Below are 12427 nucleotides of genomic sequence, written 5' to 3' on the forward strand. Positions count from 1 at the left end.
AGCAGGATTTCTATTTCTCTTCTGCCTTTTCTTTAAAATGATGGTCTGGTAATCTATGCAAGACATTGTTATAGTTCTGATTTTACCTTGTGTTGTGAGAAGAACTTTCTCTGCATTGTTTGGCAGGCCCAGCCATGATGGTGTTTGTGTATCTGGCAGCATCTCAACCCACTGGACAAATTCTTCACGCCTGCAAGTCAGAGTTTTAATATTCATTAGAAGGCTTCCCCTGTTAGAATGGCAAGGTAATTCTTTGCTTGAAATAGATGTTTAAACAGCTAAATTCCAGCACAGAGATAGAAGTTAGGGGTTTTGTTTGTTTGTTTTGTTGTTGTTTTGATGTCGTTTTTTCTGTTGTGGGTTTTTGAGCCGTTTTATTTTAATTTTTAAAAAGCAAAGTTGTACAATAGAGGCTAGAATAAGGAAAAAATGATACCTGATTCCATCTGGCATCTGAATGTCTTTGTGTCCATCAACTTTGCAAGCCAGCTTGAACTCACTATCAAAACTTAAAGTAGTGAACAGACGTTCCAAGAAAGTGTTTAACAGGCGCTGATCAAATTCATTATCGATGCGACCCCCGTAGATAGACTGTGCCATCAGTGTCTTTAATGCAGACCAGGGGATTTTATCAGGAGAGATGTTTTGGCGGCCCTGTCAAAAAAAATGTGATGTAATTAGCACAAAACAATCCTTTCCACTTCTCTGATACAGGAATTACATTCAAGAACTTAAGGTCAATTGACACCAGGTTATTTCAGCCTACTCATCTAACTTACTGTTTCCAGCACAGACTGCCTCATTGAAGATCCTAAGCAATCTAGAGTACTACTTATACCTAAGTACACAAAACTACTTGCCTTTGCTGTATCATCCAGCCATGTATCTACTGTGTCACAAGCAGATCTCAGATCAGATTCTCCAAATTCGTACTTCTTGGACCAACCCAACGGAGCATAGCGCAGACGCTCCTGGATAATGGCATGGAACCAGGCAAGGAGGAAATACAAACGAGCCCGCTCATTTGGAGACTGGGAAGTGGAGAGAAAAAAAAATACATTTAGCATGTGAACTGATAATCAAAGCTTGCTAAAAGGTTAGAAAAGACCAGATTTAAATCTAGGTTGCTATAAAAACCTACCAACAGAAGGAACAACTACAGCTTTACTTCTGTGAGAACAAAACATTCTATCTACATCTTAGAAGCTGAAGTTTTACCATCTTTTTAAGGAAAGGTTTTAACACACACATTCTGACACCTCCTTTCATCCACACAAGCCACAGCCTTACCTTGCACATTCTAGAAACTGGAATGCTACTGAAAGTCCTCAGCATGTTTGCCTTTACACCAGGAGGAGGTTCAAACACGAAGATTCTGCCAGCACGTAACAAATTCACTGGTACCTAGAAAAGATCAATGAATCCAACACCTTTAGCCTTCAAACTAAATCCCTCATCTAATGCACGTTTTGCATTTGATTAAAAAACCTCACTGGGAGCACACCCAATGAAATCCTGCCTTTCTTTGGGAGGCCAGGGGAAACTGCAAAAGGAGTGGTATGAAGTTTTTAGCTACAATTAAGTTACCAGACACCAAGGGTAGTAACTACCCAGACAAGCACGTATTCTTCTTTAATGTAGAAAGGCAGTAATAGGAAAACCTTCTCAGATCAACGTTACCTTTGGATTTATCTCCATGGTAAGGAAGAGTCTGAAGCAAGCATGGGGTTGTAGGGAATGTAATTTTTTTTCTAGTTGCATAAGCCAGCCTGGAGCCAGGTGAACATTCTTCAGCATTACCCATCTGTGAAGTTTTGAAAAAGTGCTTTTTAGTGTACAGCCTATGGATCCTGGCTGTAATCACTTCAAAGAACAACAGGATATGATATTAATGTTACATATTTTCCCCCTTCAAAACCTGTCTTCTGCAGAGAATCAGCTACTGACTACTGTAAATGGGCTAACTTTCTGTTCTGCAGATACAACTGACTTCTCCTGAAAATATTTAAATCAAACATCAGTTATGAACAGCTGTTCCAAACTTCAGTTCAAAAGACAGTCCTGTTTTTTGGTTTTTTTAAACCAGTTTCACCTATTTAGCTTATAGATTATTTCCTGCCTCCTCCTGCCCATTTTAGCTAGAATACTGTTTAGTGGAAGGTTAAAAGGAGATAGAACTTACCTTCCAGATTTCACAGCTGTGTTTATTGCTTTATCTGCTTGATTAAATCCTTCAGCAGAACCTAAAAGACAGAAGGTTGCTAAAGCTCACACTGCTAACAATTTCATGTATTCTTAGATGATGAAATATGGTATATTCTTACCAATAGCAATAGAAGTAATCTGTGTGTTCTGCTCAGCTGCAAGGTCTTCAACATGACCACTGGCATCATAACCAGGCACTGAGCACATCAGCACAGGGGTATTAGGCTTCACCTATTGTCCAAGAAATTTAAAAGGATACAAATCAGTTGCTTGAATACAAGAATACAGTGAGTTCTGTTTTGCTTCCCTGTGGCCAGCTAAAGACATTATGCTACTCCTAGTTTTACATAAACAAATTAATCTTCACAGCTCGGGGAGAAGGGCAAGTTGAAGAAATGTGCCTGTGGACTGCTTAACTCACAATGGAGCTTATGCAAGGCGGCACTGAGCATTACCTCAGGATTTCAGCCTTTCAAAAAACCAAATAGGTTACCTCTGTATCTACGATGTGTGTCAGATCTAAAGGCTGCTCCATGATGGACATGAAAGACTCTCCAAGATTTGTTGAAACAAAGGCATGTGCCATTGCCAACAAACGATCTGGACGGAAGGCCTGGATCAGAAGCAAGCGATGAATGGCCTGTCCAATAGGAGCTGAAAAGGAGAGACAGGATTAAATGGACAGGTAGAAAATAATCCTCAACACCTTCCCCTTTCCAATTCTCCATTCAGGTTTTCCCATCTCGTTCTGAAAAACAGGTGTTTAGAGAGCTAATTATAGCTTTGAAAGATCTGTTGCAACTTATTAATGGAATGCTTATGTTCTGTCTTTACTTTGACAGTCAAAATAAACCATCTTCATCTGGCTTGTCTTCTGCAACATTTTAATTACCTGCTCAAATGCTCATATTGTAGCCCTTTGAAAGCCTATCTTGACAAGAGTCTACTGGTAAGTTACTGGTTTACACAACCTACAGTCTAGAAGTATTGCCATGAAGTGATTAACTTCCAGGGACAAAAGATCTCTTCATATCTTCTCACCCATTCAATAATCTGCAGTTCTGCTAGATTCTGAAGTATTGTATGCTTGTGTAGCATGGACAGGATAGATAACCTAGAGCTGCTCAGTTAACAGTCAAGCAGCTTTATGGTAGCAGTGAACACAAGCTAAGAATTGTTAATTTAGAAAGCAATATATAGGAATGAGTCCTGAATGATCACAAAGGGCAAACACTTCCTAACATTACCTTACAGACCAAGGAGGAGCTGAAGGCCAACAGTTACCCTCAAGTTCTAACTCTTAACAGATTAGCGCTAACTAATGTAGCAAGAATTAAGATTTCTGCTCAGACACAACTGCAGGAAGAAGCATTTTAGCAGAGCAGCCCTGTCCTCAGAAAATCTGTCTCTTGGAGCTTTTTAGAGTATTGAGCTGCCTCCAGGTTAATCCAAACTGTTATGCAATCTGATGAGACTGCGGAAGTATGTTTCATCCTCAGTTGAAGCCTGATTCACAGGCTAAGGTGCAGGAACCAAGCGTAGTGACTATTGCTTTAAGAAGTTGTGAGTGGTTTGTTTTCTTTTTTTAAACAGAGCAACCAACCCCACCAGACTTTAGGTTCTTCCACAATCCCAACTTTATGACAGGGCCCAGACACTGTGTTTAAGGTCCATATTAAAATTCTACTTTAGAATTGCTTTAAAATCAGGAATTCTACTTTGATTAAAATCAGTATTGTAGGATTGGTGTGGACAACAGTGCAATGTAACTTACTTGCAGGTTTTTCTTCAGTCCAAAGGTATGGTACAGTCTGCTCTGGTGAACTGCTATCCAGCCAGATACAGAATTGCTATATTGAGAGAAAATGCAAAAAAATTAAAACAGAGTTTCATGGCACCATAAATCTGCCGCCAGGTGCAGGTCCTGTTCACGGCGCAACAGAGATCATCAATCACAGCCTTAAAATCTAGAACTGATGCAATGCAGAAGTGTTCAGCAAAAAAAAACAGCAGGAAACATTGCTAGGATATGGCTGAAGTTGGGACACTCCAAGCTCTACTAGTTTTGGATTTGCAAACAAATCTTTAAAAATTCTAGTAAGGAGCTAAATGTTTAAACAATGAGATGCACAAGTTTGTAAGATCTTCCCCATTTAATGCTCATATCTTATAATCTGTCTTCAGAATAAAAATTTAGATTGAGTACCAGATAAAGCATTTGAACTTCTATCTATGAGAAATAAGACAGGAGTAACATTGTTCAAGAGAAGCACTATTGTATTAATGAAATTAAGTAAGTCAAAGATTACACTTAGCCCCAAGTATTGTCCAAAACTCAACACAGTTTGGTCTTTTCCAAGGCGTCTAGATATAAATGGTTAGAGCATTTCATATGCATCTTCTCCTAAGCAAGACTGCAATCTGACCAGCACACTTAGTACATTTCTGACTTATTTTTCTTCAATTAATTTACCCAAGTTCTGTTTTTTTAAAAACAAAAATTCAATGTATAACTCAAATTATGCTTTCTTTATATGGATTAAATAATTTCACTGATATCCCTGAATTCTGCATTGCCTCCAGCACCCGATTCTACAGATCTCTACCAAGTCCCAGCCCAAGTTAGACATTATTTTACCCCAGGCTGAAGTGTTTGAGGACAATTAGATGCAGTAAGTTTTATTATAAAAACCAGACAGGGCAACCACACAAGTGCTATTTAAGATACGGACATATTTTGGAACGTAAGGTTTCACAGTCAGGACACAGATGTGTTCTTAGAACACTTAGGTCATGAAAAGGAGCAATGTGTTCAGCAGCTCAGCACTATCCAAATTTATTCCAATTAGTAATGGCCAAGAGCCCACTGTAACAATGTCACATACGTCTAGGGCTGCTCCTCTCTGTTGCATAATTATCACATACTAGTTATGCAGCAAAAAACATCTAGTATCACATTTTCTGCTACCACAAGAACCAAAACTGACTGCAAAGTCAGATGAATGGTGAAGCTGCTTCCAAGGCTGAAAGATGAACAATGTTGGTATTTACAACTCAAGTTTCATAGCCTGATTACAGATAAAGTAAGAACATTAATTTCCATGTTCCAGTTACTAGTGGTCTCTAAGGCCTCCCTTTCTCATTCTAGGAGAGCTTACTTGTAAGCATGACGTTCCTAAAGCAGACACCTATAAAGTTTTATCAGGTAATTCAGTGCAGAAACAAACCCTAGCCAACACCTACCTCATCAGCTTGAACTTTTGAAACAAGGTCCTTAAATGCAGGAAGGCAGCTCAACCTCATCATTGCTTCTGTTTGCTCTATAGTCAAACCATTGATTTTTGGGAGGGATGAGGTGTTTAGTACAATCTCCTTTCCTCTCAAGAAATGCTGGAATTCTGCATCATATGTAGGCTCCCTAATGTTAAGGGGAAAATAAGACTTTAGCTAGATGTCTTCAAGACACCCCTCCCCTTTTCCAACTGAGGTGAAGTAAGAGAACAGATGTTTACCCAATAGTTCCTTTGAGTTTAATCCGGGCCAGCAACATAGCAAATGTTATATGATCTTGATGCAGCATGCCACGAGCCACCCTATTGAAGGCCACCTACCAACAAAATAGTGAAGTTAGCATAAGAAGCCTTGAACTCTTCTTCAAAATTATTAAAAATTCACATTTACTTATTAAAAAATTTAACCTGAAAGAGATCCTTTGTGATGATTGACAGACGATGAGTATGGTCTGTAATTCCCTTCAGATTCGGGTTCTCATACAAGACATTGTGATAGATGTCCAAGAAGAACTGCAGAGAGTACTGGTACAGGAAATGTATCTGAAAGAAAAAAGAGTTTGTTTTTTCTTTCTAGAGTTCTGCTGTTTGCTGTTCAGTGGCTTATGCCTACCAAACTGCAACAGAGGAGCCAGGGCTGGAATTAAGCAGTGACTATTTAGCTTTGAAGAGAAAATATATGAAGCTTCAAGTAGGAAGAACTCATCCTACCTGTTTCAGTGACTCCATGGTAAAGTAGATACTGCTGCATGCTGTAGAAAGAGGCAAGTACTGCTGAGAAACAGTCTCCACTTCCTGCATGACAATATCAGTCTCTTCTACTTTTCTGGTGACCTCTGCTGCTTCCCTCTTCAGGTTCTCAAGAGTAGTAATGATGGTGTCATCATCCAGGATACGTCCCTTCACTTCATTAAGCGCTTGTAGTAGGGATTTTTCTAACTGACGCAAGCGCAGCTGAAATTCACCTTCATCACAAGAAAAGTTCAGTTACATATTGTATAGATGTACTAGTTTTTTAGAATTATTTGCCACTGAACATCCTGAAAGCAAGAGTTTCAGCTATAAAGATATTTCACTGTGCATTTCTACAGCTATATTAAACCACTATATTTTTTTAGAACAGGAGGAAGTGGCTTTATTTTGGGTAAGCATACCCTGAAGCTTGAGGAGGTCAGAGCGTTTTTCATCAACATCTGGTCTTTCAGCTTTCAGGACTTCATTCAGACACTGGCTCTGTAAGCTGCTGCGAGTTACTGTGAAGTTCACAAATGTAACACGAGAGCAGAGGTCTGGTGGGAATTCAACCTATCACAAGAAACATGAAAAGCTTTCTCAGATCTCTGACAGACCATTTCTACAAACAGCGCAGCCTTTTGTTTTACTTACTGTTGGGTCTCTGGTGGAGAGGAAGATAACAAAGGATGGTGACAAATCAATATCTTGGTCTCCTAGAGTAATCAGAACTCTGCCTCCAGTTCTCCGGACTTCACGATTCAGAACAGGATTCAGAACTGGATCATAGCTCTCCACATCCTAGAAGCAAAGATGTGTTAAGAGATTCTGTTTCTTGCAAATGTCACAAGCTAAAAATCCAGATCCAATTGAGGCTTAAGGCTCTGAAAGCAATTAATTTGCAGTTAGTTTTGAATATGAATTGCATTTAGAATGTATTTTCACTTTGGATTTATAGCTGAGCTACACGCAAGCACAGAGTTTAGGCTACTGCCATACAAAATCTCAGAAGGGGAGCATTATTAGTGTGCTGGTTCTAATGCATAATAAACCCTATTCTAAGCAGCATAAGCAACAGTTACTGATCTCATCTGTGAGATAATCCTTTGTTCTCCTATTTCCATACAAGAAAACAAGAAATATAACCATCTCCAGTGAAAGTCAGCTGTTCCTATTGTTGCCTATTTCTCTGTATTACTGAAACTTCTTGCTGCTCAGAACAGATTTAATTCTAGTTAGCTAGCCATATTAGCTACTATTAACCACTACTTGAAATACCATATGGGAACAACGGAACAGACAAGTTGCTAGTCATTTTATAGAGTGGAAGTAAAGAAAGATCATTTGAAAATAAAAGCATTCGATCTTACAATGGTGGAAAAAGGAAATATTTTGACTGTGTATCTCACTAATACTTTCTGGGGACTAACACCGCACACATCATTCAGTAGTAGTTTACTTGTCAAATTACGGTTTGAAAATAAAGTTGCTTGCATCTTACTAACAGAACAGCAGCAAATTCTCTAGTACACAGTGCAGAATTCAAGAATTTCTCCATGATACTGCAACTAACCTGTACCAGAAGTGGGTTACCAAATCTCAAGGCACTTTCCAAGTTCTTCCTGAAAGCATCATCCAAGAAACTCGTACGAGTTATCTTACGGTCTTTATATTCATTCATGATAAACTCTGTAGCTTGCCCGGAGGGATCAATGATCAATGGATACCTAAGTTAGTAATAAAACACTTTCATTATTTGTATTTTGACTGCAGACAACATCTAAGCAGTTTTTATGACTTTAGGTTGCATTATTAGTATCAACTCTAAAAGCTTGTATATTGAAGGAATAAGTTGGCCAAGTTCAATGACTTTGTTCAGTTCAGTTTTGAAAGGTAAGTCTGTATCAGGACTACAAAAACAGCTTCATTTCAAGCCAACGTATCTTAACAGCAAAGCATAACAAAAAAGGCAAGCAAAGACGAATGAGAGTTTTCATGTTTACGCACGGTTGAGAAGCTTTTACAAACACTGGAAGCTCTCACGACAGTAAAGCAGTGCTTTGAAAGCTAACATGACTCTCTGATAGGTGCAAAGCCCTGCCTGCTGCAAGAATGCTGCTTGGAAATTATACATCTTAGAATGAAATACCTATTAAACCGCTTGAGCATGATGGCATTTTCAGTGCACAGGTCATCTGCAGGCAGAGAACTTGCTTGCCAGCGAAGCCGCTCATCCGCGTTGGAAAGGTACTCTGTCCTGGCAATGTCTGTACGGAACTGCAAGAAGAACATACAGTTAAAGTCTTGGACTAGAGATTCCTCAACTAGCTGATTAAGATGTTTTGAGTAAATGCAGCTCTGCAAAGTATTCCTTTCCAATAGCTCAGTTCTTTGCTTAGCCATCTTAAAATGTCTTTTAACTGTTGCAGTAAGTTGATTGATGGTTAACATATCAGGACCATAACTTTACCTGGATATTTGCTTGCTGCAAATGGTGAGACCATGTAGTGAACAGATTCTGACGCATCTGCTGATCAAAGTAGCCAGCATAGGCAATGAAAGCTCCTGAAAGTAAGCAGTCTCCTGCAATAGTGGACATCTGGTTCTTGAATGTTTCACTTGTCTTCTCCCACCTTTCACGTTCCGCAGAAAGACTCTTCAGAAGAGCTGTGCTACGGTTTACCTAGAAATAAGCAGTGAAGCTGTCTATTCAGATGACAAATTGCTACAGGACTAAATGTCTCTGGGGACACTTACATTGACTCAAGGCCTGAGTTGAATTTAAAAGCTAAGAATGAAATTAAGTTTGTATTTCTTCACTTCAGTGTTAATTTATTATGCTGGTATTCAACTGTTACTTGGAAGAATTTAAAAGTGTGAGTGCTGGCATAGTAGCAACGTGCTAGTAATTAGATCGAGTACACTGAGAAATGCTTCCCCCCTGCCAGCATCAAAATCATTACAATCACAACCATGTCTGTTTCCAAAGGCTTTCCGCTTAATTAAGCCTATGTGAACTGTTTCATTAATCAATTGGCAACATGAGCTGGTATTTCTGTAACTCCCACCAGGTTGCAGTAGCTTAAGAAGTTTGTGAGATGCAGGGATGAACCAAACAGCTCAGATGCACTGCACAGGGCAAGTAACAAAGCCTGCTCACAAGTTTGAAGAATGGTTCAATTTCTGACTGTTAAAGATTGGAAAATTACCAATATATAAATGTAAGTCTTACTTTTGCTTCTACAGCAGCCAAGTCTGCCTTAATGGCTTGAGCCTCTGAAATCAGTACTGCATATTCTTCTTTGTAACGGGCAATACTGGCCTCAAGATCACGAATCATCTGCTCTACTTCATTTGCTTTCTGCTGGTTGTCTTTGGCATCATCCTCCAGCTTCTGCAGTTCATTGCGTAGAGGTTCCACTCTTTTCAACATATCAGCATAGTTCAGCTGCAAACATTAAACAGGCCCTTTATACTTTCTAAAATGACACGTGTTAACAAGAACCACAGCATTCACGGATATAGTATTCAATTGCATCTTTTCAAGCTTAGGTACTTAGGAACTGTGTAGAAACTTATAGCTACTTAACAGAAACTTAGGATTCTTTATGAATCACTAGGACTCTAGCTTAAGCCAGACCCAGACACAAATGTAATTGCTTTTTGGAAGGCACTTTTACTGCTCTGTAGACTTTCCAGAAGTAATCTGAAAGCCTGAGACCACACTAAATAGTGTACAGCACTGTTCTGCGTAAATACTTGATTGGGTGTCTATGAGTTAATCTGCCTTTCTTAGTAAAGAATTTAGTATAGCCAAGCCACAGAACAATTAGGATAGGATGTATTGGTAAGATCCGAGCTGAACAATCTCTATACGTCACACCATTCATAGCAGGCACTGTTAACAAGGCAAGCATACTGCTTGTACTGAACACCAAAAGAGCAAGTGAAATCATCCTTGGATATCTCAGTTCAGGGTCATCTTCCGCAAAGCCTGTTCCTTAAGGAAACCAGTCAAGGATTTAAAAGTCTGCCTAAAAGACCTTAACATAGCTGCCTGTGAGCTTGCCCCACTCTGATGCAAGACAGTGACTGCATAACTTTTGTTACAAGGATTGCATTTTCCAGCTGAGAACTGCATTGCCCTGTAGAACGACACTACACACAGACAGGATCAGCTGTTGTGTACTTAAAAGTTTTTGGTGCAAAAAGCAGTATCACAACCAGCCATTAATTCTCTGAACAGTACTACAGAGCCTAGAAGCATTAATCTGAACCTTCTACCCATCTCTTTGAAGCAAAATAGCCTGCTAGGTTTAGTTGTATAGAGCCAAATTCAAAGCCGTTAGACACTGTCAGATGATGTCAGGTTCACTCTTTCATCTTGCATTTGCCTTCTCACAGGACTGACTTTACCTGTGCAATTGCCCACTTCACCATGGGCCCACAGGCCAATGATGCTCTGTTTACAATTTCATAGTTGTAACTTGGATTTGACAGGTAGTTTTTCTTCATCTTCTCCCGGATGGCATCACTGCAAGGGAAAGGTTTTTAGAGATAGCATGAGCACACTGTATGTCAGCACAGAGGTTGCTCTTTATCTTCCTGTCTTCCACAGTTGACATGAACACCCTCTAGCACTTTTGCTGACTGATATCTGAGAGGTTGAAATTAGTTCAAGATGTTGTTTCAGAAATCACATGTTATGGGTGATAAAAAGGCATTCACGAGTATTACAGAATATATCACTCACCCATTGCTTAACTCTGCTCAGAAAAACGTCAGGTTTGAGGGGAATTCAGGAGATCCCTACTCTGACCTCCTGCTTAGATTCAGAGCCAGCTAGAAGGTCAGCTTGGATAAAGCCTTCAGCTGCCTGGTCCATTATTGCTGCATAACTACTTTCAACTAATACCGTGGCTTTGGACAGCCACACACTGCTTTACAACTGCACCTTGAAGTTACCCAACAGCAGCTGTTTTGCCTTTTTTGCATGAGACATCCATGCTTCAGTAATCTGCTTCCTGTATCACCTACACATTCACTACATGCAGGATTAAACTAGTCTCAAAAGTTGTCAAGAGCTACTGAAGGAATCACACAGAGAAAAGACCAATTAAAAACTTCCATATCTCTGTGAATAGCTTATTCACATAAATAATTCACACTACCTGATTTCCTCAGCAGAGAAGTTAACAATGGTTGGAATGAAGTTCTCTCTCATGATGATGGAGCGTATTTGTTTCCAGTCAGTTGTACTTTCACCCAGCAGCAGGCAGATGGACTCCAATGCCAGCTTCACTGCTGCAGGTGGATTAGCCATAGAACGGACCTCTACCAGATGCTGCTTCTTTATTGACTTCACAGCTAAGCAGTGCCAGACAGGTGACAAATGTGATTGGGAAGGAAACAGTTAGTGAAGACCATGGAAGAACCCTGGATTAGTAAAAATGCTTCATCTCAAAAAGGGGATAACATTCAGAGAACTGCATCACAAGATAAACTTTTCTGAATGTCAACTTGCCAACTATCCACAAGCAACTTACTCTGCTGCCTAAAAATGATTCACTTAAAGCTTTATTATAAGCAATGACTCCTCTATCCAGCTTGATTTTATGCTGTCTGTGCAGTAATAAGGCATCAGCAGTCTGATTATGAGGTTTCTTTATGAATATATACATTGAATAACTTAACTAGATTGGTCTGCCAGAAACGAAGCCACAAACATCAGGTATCAGATCAGTACAACAAACAGCACAAAATCAGAGCTCAAAGATTAGGATTTCTTCAACACTGTTCAGCTCCATGTTAAGAGTTTACACTTTCACTAGGCAGGACCAACTCAAGACTGCACAAAAATGCATTCCCACAGACTGTGGCAGTTTTTAGATCCAATTCCATAGTGTGCTCTCTTCAGGTGCTAACATACCGTTCTGGGCTTCAATGACAGCAGGTTCCACCTTGTCAAGATCTTCTTTCACACTCATCTGCTTGTCTGCAATGACCTCCTGCTGCTTGTGCAGCTGTTCCTGAATCTCCTGGCTCATGACCTAGGACGAAGTTTCATACACAAATTTGCTTTTTAGAAGTTGAACAACTTCCAGTACTTGCTCTACAGGCTCTGTTTGGAAAATAAAAATATGTACTATGCACAGGGACTTAAGAAAAATGTTTACCTTTTTCTTCTCAGCTTCCTGCTG

At 39.6% G+C, this 12427-nt stretch overlaps 1 protein-coding gene across 1 annotated transcript in view; it reads right to left on the reverse strand.

Annotated features, from left to right (window-relative positions):
• The window catches only part of DYNC1H1 (dynein, cytoplasmic 1, heavy chain 1), a 43777-nt gene that overhangs the window by 4402 nt on the left and 26948 nt on the right, over window positions 1-12427 (reverse strand). Inside the window, 23 exon segments of the mRNA XM_009998026.1 lie at window positions 87-190; window positions 437-654; window positions 861-1031; window positions 1291-1404; window positions 1681-1804; window positions 2183-2243; window positions 2325-2436; window positions 2699-2859; window positions 3980-4055; window positions 5449-5623; window positions 5718-5812; window positions 5904-6038; window positions 6207-6460; window positions 6650-6800; window positions 6882-7028; window positions 7801-7954; window positions 8377-8504; window positions 8698-8910; window positions 9460-9675; window positions 10644-10761; window positions 11399-11594; window positions 12157-12277; window positions 12404-12427. The exon segment at window positions 12404-12427 is cut by the window's right edge and continues 12 nt beyond it. Coding sequence (XP_009996328.1) covers window positions 87-190; window positions 437-654; window positions 861-1031; window positions 1291-1404; window positions 1681-1804; window positions 2183-2243; window positions 2325-2436; window positions 2699-2859; window positions 3980-4055; window positions 5449-5623; window positions 5718-5812; window positions 5904-6038; window positions 6207-6460; window positions 6650-6800; window positions 6882-7028; window positions 7801-7954; window positions 8377-8504; window positions 8698-8910; window positions 9460-9675; window positions 10644-10761; window positions 11399-11594; window positions 12157-12277; window positions 12404-12427 — 3268 coding nt within the window.

The sequence above is a fragment of the Chaetura pelagica genome, unplaced genomic scaffold (genome assembly GCF_000747805.2).
Source record: "Chaetura pelagica isolate M959 unplaced genomic scaffold, ChaPel_1.0 scaffold354, whole genome shotgun sequence".
In the NCBI taxonomy this organism is placed as follows: domain Eukaryota; kingdom Metazoa; phylum Chordata; class Aves; order Apodiformes; family Apodidae; genus Chaetura; species Chaetura pelagica.